Source organism: Anopheles stephensi, chromosome 2 (assembly GCF_013141755.1).
Source record: "Anopheles stephensi strain Indian chromosome 2, UCI_ANSTEP_V1.0, whole genome shotgun sequence".
Taxonomy (NCBI): domain Eukaryota; kingdom Metazoa; phylum Arthropoda; class Insecta; order Diptera; family Culicidae; genus Anopheles; species Anopheles stephensi.
Window position 1 is genome coordinate 23,172,843 of NC_050202.1, and position 14,667 is coordinate 23,187,509.

Here is a 14,667-nt window from a genome sequence, read left to right on the forward strand (position 1 = left end):
TCACTTTACTTGGACACGCTCATCAACCTACGGCTATGGCTGGGCGAACTTTAAACAATGCCCATAGGCGCTCGAGACATGGGCGTTTTGCACAGCCGGGCAAAAGGGGTGCGACAGTTACGTGTGTGAAGTACCTCCGGGAGGGAGGGTAAACACCCGGGAGACAATGGAGATGCAGTGAAAATCCGGGCCCCCAAGTCCCCAGGTCATCCGGTAGGTGACAACTAAATTACTTCGAAACTGATTCTGATTGAGTGGACGTCGTTCGATTGGCCGATGTACAAAGCCTAGTCGTGCGATAAATGCTATGTACGTTGCTGCTGAAGGGTGAGCGTGTCCGTGCGGTAGAGTTTGTGTGCATGTACTTGGGTAAACATAATTTTCGTCTGAAATGTGTAGCTTCTTCGGTTATTGATTCGATTTCAGTGCAAATGTTTACATCGATTACAAAGATGCCTAATATGGATTCTTTTTGGGAAAAAGCGGACAAAGACTTAAGCTAGAAATTTAGAAAAAAATAAGTGAACAGTAATATGAAATGTGACATATTTTTTGAATTTACATCAAGGATAAAATTTTAAAATTGATTACTTTCAAGTATAAATGAGCTTTAAAACTTTATAGATACTTTCGGACCTTTTTTTGACAGAATCACATCAGATATTTTTAAATGACTGCTTAAATGAGCCGTGCTGCTCCAATGCAGTTAATGAATTATTATTTTTTATAAAATCAATAAGAAATTTTATAATTTTAGTACCATTCTATAAATAATTCAATGACGCCATGTTTTAGCCGCGTTCGTATTCTACACATTTTCAACGCTTGATATTTAATGCCTTTAGTCAAGATTATATTAATCACAATTTAATGTAATTATTTAAATTATAAATGGAATTGGTAATTTTTCGTAAAGCATGATAGAATGATAGTAATATTTTATTTTTAAAGCGTTCGTTAGTTTATGGCGCACACTGTAGAAGCATCCCCTTTCAAATCGCACTGTGGGCAAAAAAGGGAACACGGTGGTCAAAATATCAAGCGACATTTTTTCAACATTTTGCGAGAAAGACTTTTGAAAATCTTGTAACAAATAAGCAATAAGAATAAAACAGTATTGTAAAATAATTTATTTTTAGTAGAATAATGATTGTCTGACCTATGAAATAAAGCGTTCGGCGATTGAATGCATGCTATTTCACGAAAGTGAAACTCATCTAACAAGACATATTTGTGGTAATAGAAAAAGATAAGCTTGACTTAATTCCATTTAGGTACATGAATGCATTGCATAAAGAAAACATTTTAGTTATCCTCTTACAATTTAAATTAGCTGGATCGAATCACGGTGCAGGAGGTGCTCAAAACTATTCGATATTAAACCATAACAACAAAAATTTAATTTTATTTCGATTCAGATAAAAAAATAGTTAACGATAAGCAAAAGAAAAGGTAGATTAAAAAAAATCACACGAGCTGAATCGAAATACGGATAAGGTTGTGTTCAAAACTATTTGAGATGAAATCACTTTAACTGAAAATTTAAAATAAATTTCGATTAAGATAAGTAAATAAAATGCGGATAAAACAATATCTTCGTCTTCTTTGGCACTACAACCTCGAATGGTCTAGACCTACCATGTATGGCTTCGGTTGACTTGATTTCAGCCGTAGTCAGTGTGGATCAGTCAGTCTGCAGTCAGTCTGCAACCGGGGAGGCGTTCTGTATCGGATTTGATCCCCAGCCCTCATGTAAAAAATAATGATTTTTATGTCAACGAAATATAAATAATATACACATCGATAAGGCGTATTTATTTCCTTCATTTCCAGCATTTCTTTCGGATACGGAAGCTGCAAACATTTAGCTAAATCCCCACTGGTGAAACCGAATAATTAGCTTACTCTTTCAACTAACTAAATAAGTTTTTATTGTAGTTTTGATCTAAGTTATAGGCGCCCAGTAGTAAAAAGTTTCCTTTTGTGTAGTTACTTTGCTTTGCGTTCTCTTAATAGTGTGTAAAGGGGGTTTCACTTGCTTTACTTTGCTTGCTTGCTTGCTCGGTTGCCACCATACGTCTTATGATTTTGTGTGTGTTTAAATTTTCCACTTTAATTTGTGTTTTGTGTTTCCTTATTTTCCCCTGGCCCGTTTGCTCACTTTTACATTTGATTAGTTCAACTACTACTTGTGTGTGTGAGTGAGTGTTTGTTCCTAAACCATTATCAATCTCCTTCCAGCCTGCCACATTTCACCCACTCTAGCGTATCAATTACTAACATGCTCTTACTAAATTCTGTTCTCTTATTTTTTGTTCACACCTTCTACGAAGAATCCAACGCGAATGCAACATGATACTATTATTCGTTTGCTAGTTTGCTTTCCTTCTTCAATTTGCTTTCTTTCTTCCCTCATTTCATACCGTTTAACGCCGCTTCTCTTCGCACTCTCACTTTGTTCCTACTTTCAAACAGTTACTGTTCGGAAGGGAAACATTTAACATCGTTTAATTTGTTTATGTAGTGTTATTAAGAGCTCCCGATCCTATTTTCCAATTTAACCTTTTCCTTTTCTTTCTCTTACCTAGCTGTGTTTCCTATTGTGTGTGTGTGTGTTTGTTGTGTTTTTAAATGGTAAAATTCATGCCTTATCGTGCTTTTTTTCCTATTTCTGTACCATTTCAATTGCCGCTTCCATGTGTGTATGTGGTTTTCCCCCCTAATTGCTCTACCCATCCCTGACTCGCTACTTATTTTAATCCCACTCACACACACACACCTTCAAAAGTAATGCTACATAAGATAGTTTTCCGAATTCAGAAAAGAAAACAAAACTAAGTACAACTAAGAACAATCGTATTCTAATCTGTATACGTTCGATACATACATATTGTCACCTGACCCAAGCTGATTTTGTTCGTTTACTTTTAAATGTGTAAATGTTTTTTTTTTTTCAGTAACGAAAGTAAAGAAAAATCACCTACGAAAGTAGATCACGAAAAACAAGTCCTTAAGCGAATCGTTAAACAAGGAGCTAAACCGTGACTAGAGTTTCATCAAACTGGGATGATGGGCTTGCTGTGCCCACAATAACATCATTGGTTTTTCTTTCCGTTTCTTCAGTACCTACCACACACACACTCACTCATACACACACAACTGCCTTATCCGATAAATGGGGTGCGCGTGGAGGTGGTCGATAAGTGTTAGCCATAAGGTTCTAGAATGGAATTTAACAAAACACAAACGGATGCACTCGCGTTAGCCTAGCACTACTAACTTAAGAAGTTGGTTCGCTGCCGCCGACCCGGCGGTCCTTCCTGTGTGTTTCTCAACCCTCGCACACACACACACACACAGAAGAATTGACGGAATTGCATCAGATTATCAACAATAAATATCTTTGCCCCTATGTTAACGCCTGTCCTTTAGATTTTTGTTCTGTTCTAATGTAAGCGTTTAGCGATCACGATCAAGGTGTTGTGGTTTTTCAGTAATGGATGATGATTGAATGCAACGAGGATATAGGATAAGCTGCTTCAGAAGAATGCGCGGTGCAGCGAAAAACGACTTGCTTGCTTATTATACAGCCGGCAACCGCAACACCTCTTCATTAGCGAAACTTACTGAGCCAGTTCTGACTATTCGGTTTTATACATGTTATCGACGAATTGCAATAAATAGCGGCAAATATACAAACAGAAATGAATAAGATTAGTACCGGGCTTAGTGGGGGAGGATTTTCGTATTTGTATTTTGTTTGGTTGTTTATCAATTACTATTTAATTAATCGCTCTCGCCTACAGACTGTTCGCAGCGCACGCGCTTCCACAATTTCCCGTTTGCACTTTTTGCTTTTCGTTTCCATCCTCTACTACGACGAACGAGAGTGTGAGTAAAAAACAAACCCCTGAATACTACTAGCAGACCCATCGCTAGAGGGCGCGGGCTGGGAGTGGAAAGGAACAACGAGGAAACGGTGCGATGCGCACCCTGGGTTTTCGGTTCGATTTTGCCTCCCAAATCACACGTAACAAATCGCGAGAGGAAACGGAAACACGGCTAGCTGGCGGCTTTCCCGCACTGGGGCATCGATCGTACGATCAGTTGGCGAACCACCGTGCACGGGTTCAGTCAAGATGTTTGTACATGTCGTCCAGCTGGGGTGCAAAGTAGCTGCGGATCTGTGGCCGTCGGGATTTGTAGGTCGGCGTTAGGAGCCCGTTCTGGACCGAGAATGGATCCGGATGTAGGTAGATATCTTTGACCTACGTTGCATGAACATTGAGGTTAGCTTTTGCTGGAAGGTATGGAGCCGTATTGAGCATCCATCACGTTTCTTACCTGCTCGAAAGATTTCAGTCCAAACTCTTTGCCCCACAGGATCATGTCGTTCAGGATGAGCTGCTTGACGTCTGGGTTGTTGCACAGTACGCTTAGCGTGCCGGGAATGTTGTTCTCCTGGGCCCAGCTCTTGATGACCTCCACGTCCGGGACCACGATCGCTACTATGCAGCTCTGCAAATGGATGACGAGAGGTATCGATCAGTCAGATGAAGTAACACTTCGTAGGCTTTTATAACTTGAATATCTTGAACTACTGAAGGAGTAAAGTCAAACAACGAGCTGAATGGAATCAAAAATACCATTTCTTGTTACACCGCCTGTTAGATAAATAATACACCCAAGTTGTTCAAACTGAATAAAAACCGTCTTTTATATAGGAACATTGACTAAAACAGATTACAATCCCCCAGAAATATCCGAGAAAACGATTTATCTGAAGATCTTTTGGTCCAGTACATGTGGAAAGATGACGAAGAACCAATTATAATGACTCTTTGATCTGTCTTTACAATTGATAGCTTATAGCACAATCTCGAAAGGTCTCGGTCTGCCAATTCTAGGTTTCTATGACCTGAACTTGCCATTACTCCTGTAGCCAGTCCTGAGCTCGGTAAGGCGGTCTGGATGGGATTTGATCTCCAGTCCTACTGTGTGAAGACCGGCGCCGTTATTACCTCGGCCACCGGACCGCCCTGCACAAAAGGTCAGGAAATTACAATTTGGACGATGCAAATCACCTACGCAAACTTTTTCGGGTCGTTGACAGTAACAGGTCAAACGTTACATGCAATGACGTCTAACAAACCATCCGACAGGACAGGGAGCATCTTCAAGAATTATGCCTCGTAAAGAACAGAGAAAGGTTACTGTCTACACAGACTCCTCTTGTTTGCTGAGGACTACAAATTATTTATGGACAAGGGGTTACTTTTCTCATCTGTAATCCCAAGAATTTTAGTGTACAGATATGATTGTTGCTTTTTAAGCATTGAAATTGAATGTTGGATTCGTTTCACACTTGACTACTCTAGGTGATAAGGACTCTAGCAAGCCCTCGGCTTCTTCTTCTTCTTCTTAGACTGACGATCTCTTAGGTCTCTCTCTTTCTATCTTCTTGGTCTAACGACCTCCTAGGTCTCTCTCTCTTTCTATCTTCTTGGAGTTACGATCTCAGTACACAGGAACTGTCCGGATGAGATTTGAAGTTCGGTTCTGCCGTATGAAGACCGGCGCCGAAGTCGCATCTACCACCGGGCCGCTCTCAAGATCAATGAGATCAGAAGGAAGTTTTACTATTTCTCAGTTTGTTGATGTCGTATTTATCTCTGAGATCTCTAGTTCTGATGTTTAATTAATAACTGATTGCACGCGTCGAATCAATATTCTGCAGGTCTATAGTGTCTGCAGGGCTAGACACTCTTAATATTGTATCTGAGGTCTAAGTATCTTCTATTATTGTCTGATTCATTTTTTTGTCAGTCGGCTAGAGATTTCCAAGCATTTGACTATTTTACTCCTCTCGCTGAGTGACTAGAGATACTAAAATACTTTTCATCGCGTACATACCTTTAAGCTTTCACCGTGCACAAACACCTGCTCCACGTACTGGCTGCGAATGTAGGCATTTTCAATCTTTTCCGGCACGATGTACTCTCCCTGGCTAAGCTTGAAGATGTGCTTCTTGCGATCGATCACCTTCAGCGTACCGTTCGGTAACCACTGCCCAATGTCGCCCGTATGATGCCAACCATCCTTATCGATCGTTTCCGCCGTACGCTGTGGATCTTTAAGGTACCTACAATAATCACAACGAATGTCATTCAAACTATCCTGTTACATAGCATCAGATGGGGTTGCATTACCCAATGAAAACATTTGCTCCCTTGACGCAAATCTCTCCCTGCTGCTGCGACGCGTAGTACTCCATCTCCGGTACGTCCACCAGCTTGATTCCGTTGCACGCGACCGGCGGCCCGACGTGTCCCGCAACAAAGTCACCCTGCACTGTCAGAGTAATCGGTGCAGTACATTCCGTCTGACCGTAACCCTCACAGATGAGACACCCGAGAGCGGCACGCGAGAAGGACAGTACTGCTTCGGACAGTGGAGCAGAACCGACCACCATCAGGCGTAGCCGACCACCGAAACCTTCCTGTATTTTCCGGAACACCAGCTTATCCCAGATGCTGTTCCGCCTCACGATACCGCGCTTAATTTCGGCCTCCTTCGAGCTGAGCGCCATATTTAGCAGCAGCTTCTTGACGGACGATCGTTGCACCTCGGCAAACACCTTGTCGTACACACGGTTCAGCAGGCGTGGGACGGCCGGCATCAGGGTCGGTTTCAGTGCTTTCAGGTCGTTCGTCAGTTCCTTGATGTCGCCCGAAAAGAATCCAACAGCACCGCCCATATAGTAGACACCGTTCTCACAGCAACGTTCCAGCATGTGCGCTAGCGGTAGGAACGACACCATAATGTCTCCGACGCGTGGTCGATGTGGTCCGAGCTGCAGCAGTACACCCGCCACGCCGGCTAGTACGTTGGCGTGCGTTAGCATCACACCCTTGGGATTGCCGGTCGTGCCGGAGGTGTAGCAAACCGTACAAAGATCGTTCGGTTTGGGCTCTAGCTCGGGATGGTCGTTAATTGCACCCATTTTCTCCACCTCGTCGAACGTGTGTACATCGATGCCGACATTCTTCGCTCGCTGCAGCGTTGCCGGTCGAACCTCCTTGATGGCAACGATTTTTCGCAGTGATCTGTGGAGAGGAATAGATAGAATTCATTAGTTACTTAGAATGAACAGTTAGGGTTATTAAGGCCAAGACGCACCTCGGAGCTTTGTCCAGCAACAGGTTCACCTTCTTGTCATCCTCCACAACGACCACCTGCATCTCCGTCTGGTCGACGATAAAAGCACACGCATCTGGACCGAGCGTGTCGTACAGTGGTACCACTACGAGCGAGTAACAGTAGCATCCCTGCTCGAACAGGACCCACTCCGGACGGTTCTGTGAGTAGATGCCGATGAACGTGCTCGGCCCTGGTCGTAATCCTAGCGAGATCAGTCCGGAACCAAAGTTCTTTGCGCGCAGTAGCGTTTCGTTAAAGTTCATCCACTGCAAAGAAGATAGGCGGATTAGTTTCTCGGAAGACTCGGGACCCCTTTCCGACCGCCAGCTACCTGATATGGTGACTGTAGGTTCTCTCGCCAACCGAGACAAGGTCCATTGTTCGATACGTAGGCACCCTTGCGAAATGATTGATACAGTGTTCGGATGTCTTCCTCGAGACAGCTGACATATTTGCCATCCTTTGCCTCCTTGTAGAACTTGGAAACGTGTATTTGCTCCGGACCCTGATGAAGATAAAGATAAGAGAAAATAGAAATGTAAGAATCAACGTGTTGCAGCCAGGACAGGTTGTAAATCATTTTCCGACAAAGTTTGACAAGGTTCCAAAACGTTAGACATCGTTAAGCTCATCAGATCATTAATTTTCCCCCTTTCGACCAAAGATCCTACCAAAAACACCCTCTGTTACGGAAGTCTCCCTATCCTGCCATAGAAACCTATCCTTTCAACAGGCGATTTAGTATGATTTGTTGGTTCCACCTTCGGTAATGGAAGGTGTGACCCGAGGCCGGGATTACCTCATCACCCATCTTAAGTGGATCAACGATCGGTGTTTTCGTTTCGCGTTTTGCCATAATTCATTGTGCAGCGATAATTTCCAACGCAGTGCATCTACATTTGATCCTCAAGATGATCTCTACCCAGTGTTCGTAGGGCGATCGAGCGTTTCACTCCTCCCGGCAGAGAACGCATACAAAAACACAAGGAGCGCATTTTAGATGACCGTGAGCCCATTTTACCGGGCGAGCGTTATTTATTAGAAACAACAACAAAGATGGAGCACGCACTTGAAAGCGATGCCATAAATTTTCCACTTAACCGCCGTTGCAGCTTGCCTTCACACGTACGCGATGACATACGGCGTAGGAGGACGGTTTTCTACATCTGTTTTGTTTGCCAGTAGACACAATCCTTTTTCTTGAAGGTGCGATATTGGACCGAGCGCTGGACATTGAAATAACCCAAGTCTGAGACGGCGAGGATTTTCTTGAAGACCATCATCTCATGGATTTTATGGCTAAAGTCAAGCAAGACATTTGAAAAGCTGGTCTTGTTACGAGCAATTTTACGAGTGCCGTCCCAGCATCAAATTTGTCCTGTTTATTGCCTGTCAAAAGAGTCTTTGTTTGATCACAATTCGCTGTGATCACCGGTACAAGTGAATCGCTGTATCAATTACCTCGATCGCTATAACGTCATCAGTTATGCAACTGTGTCGCTTCTTCACGACACGACGGTGAAATGTTATTTTTACGGCGTGTCATCGTAAGCCCGAAACTCCTGGTCGGTTTGTCTCACAAATCTCGTGTTTCCGGAGTGTTCCCTTATTAGCTATAATCCATCAGATGCCAGGTGGTTTCTCAAGGAGGGGGAAGAAATCAGAAATAAAACACACACACACACACACGCCAACAACTAACTCACATTCTTGCCCGGATTAGTAGTAATCGTGATGACCATTTTTACGAGGTCGATTCTTCCATCATCACGCGACCTAAAAATAACTAAAACAGTCCATTTTTCATAACCTTTTCCAACCAGCGCAACGTACACCGTCATACCGAATCCGTCATGGTTATTAGCTGCTTCTAAGGTGGAGGGCAACACCAGTAAGCCAAAAAAAAGAAGAAAATCAAGTGTGGGAATTGTCAGACATTCAGTTCGGGGGAGATGTAACCGGTGACATGCTTCCGGGAGTACGACATTTCACGGTCATACACGGCGCTACCGACCGACCTCCCCCGCACACTTGCTGGTTCGGTTGGTCGGGTGTGACAAATCGGGTGCCAAAATGCGATGAGAAAAGAATCTCATCAGCGCCTTGCTTTCGTGTGCCATGCCGCCGCCCAGCACGACGGTGGTAGTTGCTTCAAAGTTCAAGTTCAAACCCATATCATGCACACTTCGACGCTTATTTTACATCCATCTGCACCACGATCTCATCCCCGCCGCCGCCGCCGCCAGCCGGTGATCGATGCACATTTCCCTGCGATCAACGAACCGCGGGAGATGATGCAGCAAACGCAAATATCTACTGAGGCTGTCTGGCGATTTATTTAGCGTGGTCCACCTGCACCGGCTCACAGTTTTCGTGCGCTCTGCCTTGAGTAGTCAATCAGCATTTAGTTCGGGTAAAAGAATTTCCCAGTGTGTGTATGTGTCATTTGCGTGATGAGGTCGGGCTATGGTAAACAATAATGTTTACCCTGAAGCATGCAACTACTGAACAGTGGCAGCGGTTTCTAAATCATAGCTCAAGAATATGACAGACGTTGATGGTGGTTGGCATTAGAAGGGCATGAGAAAGAAATATTAGTGACAGATTGAACACAGTCCAACGCAAACAATTGCACTCGATATAGACGTCAATGGTTCGGGAAAATGCAAATATTATTGCACGGAAGGGAAGCAAAAACAGTATTGTAGTTTTGGTAAACAGGCGATCAAACGAACCTTTGGATGTTGATGAATTTAGAGCATAGCTCACAGTGAAGAATGTATTTTCAGTCCCACCGAAACTTTGGAGATAGATTATTTGATCCGATTTGATTCTATCTTTAGTCAGTAGTTTTGTACTCAAGCTAAGTAGTGTAGTAAGTTGTTTTAAGCAGTAAATATTATTCATTTCTTAATGCTCCTAACACACTTTTATTTGAGACGGTTCTAGAGACGACTAAGAACTGCTTGGTCCACTGATAATAAACGACTTAATTTTTAGTTCCTATGTTGAAATCAACTTAGGAATGTACACATTTAAAGCTTATGATAATTATTATAGTTCTTTAAAAATATTGCTCATAATTCAGTTCAATTCACCAAAATTCCTATTTTAGAGAGATATGATTCTTAAAGAATTGGTAGAACATTTTCTAACACTTATCGAATTAATTCGCAGCTTAGTTTAGCAGCTTAAGATTAACTTGAGAGCTCACACTAACTAACATAGTTTAGTTCCACCAAGAAATTTCATTTTACAAATACATAAACTAAGGCGTTTTTTATCTGTATATAAATCTGTATGAGACTTGAGCCCCGGTCCTGCCGTGTGTGGATCGGCGCAGCTGTCGCATCTACCACCAGGCTCTCCCACTCTTGTTAACTTTAGTATGCCAGAAATGGCAGGCATGACCCAAGAGATCGTTAGCCCAAGAAGAGAAAGAGAAATTTTCTTTTGAAACATTGTCTCATGTAAGTGGAGCCAGTTTTCACTCGGAGGGAATTAGTATTGAATCTCGTCCGGAGTGTCAGCACGTATGGCATGACTTACTATTTAGTTACAGGTGTCAGGAATTCTAGGAACTCTTGAGGACTTCTTGAGGTTTTAGTACAAAAGAAAAGGGAAGAGCAACGTATCCATGCGATGTATTGGTTTAAATTACTTTACACAACATAGTACTTCATTATTATGGTCTATTGAACCATAAAAACAATAATTTTAGTGAGTCTCAGAAAGTCTTTTAATTGAAACACTATAGACGGCATGGTCGGCTCATAATAAACAATCAAATTCTGATCCCACCAAAGAAAAATTTGAACGAGTATTGTTTTTACTTTGCTCATTTCAATTCATCTCATCAATAACTCTCCGTAGAGAATACCTTATCAATTTGTATCGTCCAAATAAATATCCTTACCGAAAAAACGCACATCTCAAAATGCTATCACCTGATACGCACACATAATTAAAAGACAAGCCCACGTCACTTTACGGTAAATTGGTCACGAGTGGACCTAACCCCGAAACATAAATCGACGATACAATTTACTACAACACCATTAACTCCCAACAGTCCACAGAAAGTGTCTACGTGATCCGGTGTGCGTCCGTTATCGATACCATCCCGGCCACATCCTTGGCCCTTGCCGACGACTCGTCGCACATTTGTCGTGTAATTATGTAAAATTAGTGTTAACACACCAATTCGTTGGGTATCGTTGTGTGTGCGGTTGAGTATAACGACAAAAGAAAAACACGAAACGCAACGATAAATTACCTTCGCAACAAAATTAGTGTACGGTGCCATAATTTACTGTCAAGGTCTCCCCCGCCCCGGGTCGGTACCAATCGTGCAACAGTTTTCCCGATCCTTCTACGGAGGAGGTCTGAACGAACGGCACCGTCTACAGCTTGAGCTAGCAAAACACACAAAGATGTGATTGACAGAGTAGAATTCACCGTTGCTTTGTTGAATAGAAGGAGGACGACGACCAAAAAAGAGATCCTCGTGCTGTTGTTACGCTAGCGGGCGAGCTAGCTGTCACCGGCACGAGGATTAATGAGCCTCTCGGACTTGGAAAGTACTCCTCCCTGGTACTGTCCCGGGGGTTCAAGACTCTCATGTGATTTGCATTCCGAAAACGGGAATAGACCATTCATGACTCGTGATCTAGAAATTCGTGGTGCTTATCGAAGCATGATTAAGATGGCGGATCACTGATCCGCGCTATCTTGTGATCTTCAACCGTTTGTAACGCCACGAGAATCGATCGAGTGTGTGTCATTGGTCACATGGGACCAGTTTTGCATTTATTTGTTCTTGTCCATCCACTGAGCGGACGATTATTTACGTACAAACATTCTCTGCCCAGCTGGCACACGTACACGGTTGGTCACGCGCTTATCTAGCCCGCGGTACGTCCATCCGTCACATCGAGAACGATCCTCCGTACAAGAGGCGAACCAATTTTCCCACCTGTTTTCTTACGCCCAGCTGGGGGGCAATCCCGCGTGTCCGTACTGTCGTGGGCCCGCACGATTAATTAAAATACCACACAAAAGTGTACACACACACAGCACACGGTACAACACTGTGTGGTTTGTGTTTTACTTCAGCGGGGCTTGTTTTGATGTTTTGGTTAGCCCAACCCCCCTAAGAGTTCACTCGTGCACAAAGCAATGTGCAGCTGTGAGGAAGTTACGAAAATTGTTGTTTTGAGATGTGTTTTTGGTTTGGCTTGTTCTGTTTTTCCTGCCTGCACTTTGTTCGTCTACCACCATTAGCGCACCAAGGCATGATGCGCCCATGGTAGATATGATGTGTGTGAAAATAATTGCACATTGACTGCGCTAGTTAATCAAGCGATATGAGCTTGAGCGTTTCCGATGGGGAAAAATGAATGTTATTTTTATCGCCCATCTCTCGGGGTCGGAATGAATCATACAGGACAGGACAGGGTTGATGTTGAAAAAAGGAGGATTCTGATTTTGAGACAACTTAATTCATATTAATTGTTGCATGATATTGTACAGAGAATCGTTCATATGGTCTTGCTCGCACAGAGCTCTTTTTCAATAGATTTATGCCCATCGTGCGTATTTATAATTGACTTTTTTATTATGCCTGGTAAAATTCCTATGCTAAATCCTCCTATGATATTTTATGAAAACTCCTATGCACTTGATAAATAATTCCTGAAGAAAATAAAAAAGCTAAAATACGTTTCAATCAGCTGCAACATGGAAAAGATCACCAATAATACACTTAACCACACAAGATGCATGATCTTAAGCCCTAAAATTATTCTTCTTCAAAGTATTTGAGCGTTTGATAAAAAAAGTAAAAATAAAAAGCAGCCATCAAAAAGATAAAGGTCGTAGGCAAGGGAATTTTCAAAGAAACAGGAAGGATTCGGAACAGGATCAAAAGATATACAAGCAACGTTTCGTTGAACGCTTGGCAAACCATTTAATGTATTCAATAGACATTACGGCCATCCATGTAAGTACTTCGAAGATTAAAAATTAATGAAAAATAGAAGCTAGAACATAAACTGGTTATTAGAAGTAAAACTCTTCAAATTGCAATTAAAATGGCTTAAGGTTATATTAGATTAATTAAAATTGATATTAAAAAAGTAAGTCAGTAAGTCAACGACGCATATGACGAATTACAGTCAGTGCACAATTATTTATATCTGTTCATTAATGTTTGACTTAGTTTACAGTGCAAAGTAAACACTTTATTCATGGTCCCACCTAATTTAATTGTAAGTGCAGCGCTTTTTTACCAGACTAGCTACCCGTAGGATTCTAGGCTCCTCCAATCATTCCCTTCCTTCTTATGAGACCCGGCGTCAACTCCTGAGGTTGCCGTCTTTAGAGAAACGGCGGGCTCTGGCTAGTGCCGTGTTCATCGCTGGCTTGCTCCACCATGTCACCGACGCTCCTGATCTCCTGTACCGGATAGGCCTATACATGTCCCCACCCGATCACTCCGTCCCCGTGCTCCGCTAGCTATCGTGTTCCGGCGTACGTGCTTCAGCCATAATGACCCCTTCCTTATATGTCTGCGCAGTTTTAATAGTGTCTCCGATCTCTTCGATAACAGCTCATCCATCTCTGCCTTCCAAACATTTTCAAACATCTCCGAACCTCACTTTCCAGTGAGTCAAAACCTGCTACTCCACCCTTACTTTGTCTAATTTTAAGTCTTTGTTCAGCCATGGTGGAAAGTAAATGTTAGTGTAAATAAATAAATAAATAAATAAATAAATAAATAAATAAATAAAAAAGTGCATAAGTAACGAATTTAACAATCGTTATTGACGGCTCTTGTTTATTTAGGATTCTAGGGAGCTATATATTCTTTTTCATCTGGAGCTATTAATATTGAAATAAAAAGATAATAGATCAAAATGTTGTAAAACCAAAATGGAGGATAGAAACTCGTAATAGCTCACTACTAAACTCCAGGGAGCAGACGGCACCCAGTCATTCGATAAGGGTAAATTATTTTAAAAAATCATATTTTGCATATTTCCTGAAAATCCTGCTAAAACTTTTTTGATGATGAGTAAATTTCTGTAAAAGGTCTCAGAATAAAAGAAACACATTCTTCCATACTCTCTTTTATTTATTTTTTGTTACTAGATACGAAGGTCTTGTATTATTCTACGATTATCACATTACCATTTAATATTCCAAAAACAAATTATATTGGGTGTTTCTTAAGGAATAATAACCCTTCATGAATAGAGTACTTATTCTTGCCCGCAGAATAACAATATGGCCCATCTTCTTAAACATCAACTAAAGTACTCATTTATTATGAAGGACACACAAACTTTCTAGAATTTACTGTCCTCCATGCCATGTAACGTAACACCTCCCCATCAAACCCATCCATTTAATATTCGAAAAACAAACAGAATATCCATTTCGGTAGCGGTTCTTATTTGAAGAACC

The 14,667-nt window shown here is 42.0% G+C and overlaps 1 protein-coding gene across 7 annotated transcripts in view; it reads right to left on the reverse strand.

The window, feature by feature from the left end:
• Nucleotides 1-1,907: 1,907 nt before the first annotated feature.
• LOC118507454 (long-chain-fatty-acid--CoA ligase 6) overlaps nt 1,908-14,667 on the reverse strand; it is a 28,251-nt gene continuing 15,491 nt past the window's right edge. For all 7 annotated transcript variants that reach the window (XM_036045941.1, XM_036045938.1, XM_036045939.1 and 4 more), the window contains 6 exons: nt 7,532-7,705; nt 7,180-7,466; nt 6,210-7,106; nt 5,914-6,142; nt 4,345-4,518; nt 1,908-4,268 (listed from right to left, as the gene is read on the reverse strand). In XM_036045941.1, the coding sequence (XP_035901834.1) occupies nt 4,131-4,268; nt 4,345-4,518; nt 5,914-6,142; nt 6,210-7,106; nt 7,180-7,466; nt 7,532-7,705 (1,899 nt within the window). In that variant the 3' untranslated portion in view covers nt 1,908-4,130. The remainder of the gene's footprint in view (nt 4,269-4,344; nt 4,519-5,913; nt 6,143-6,209; nt 7,107-7,179; nt 7,467-7,531; nt 7,706-14,667) is intronic.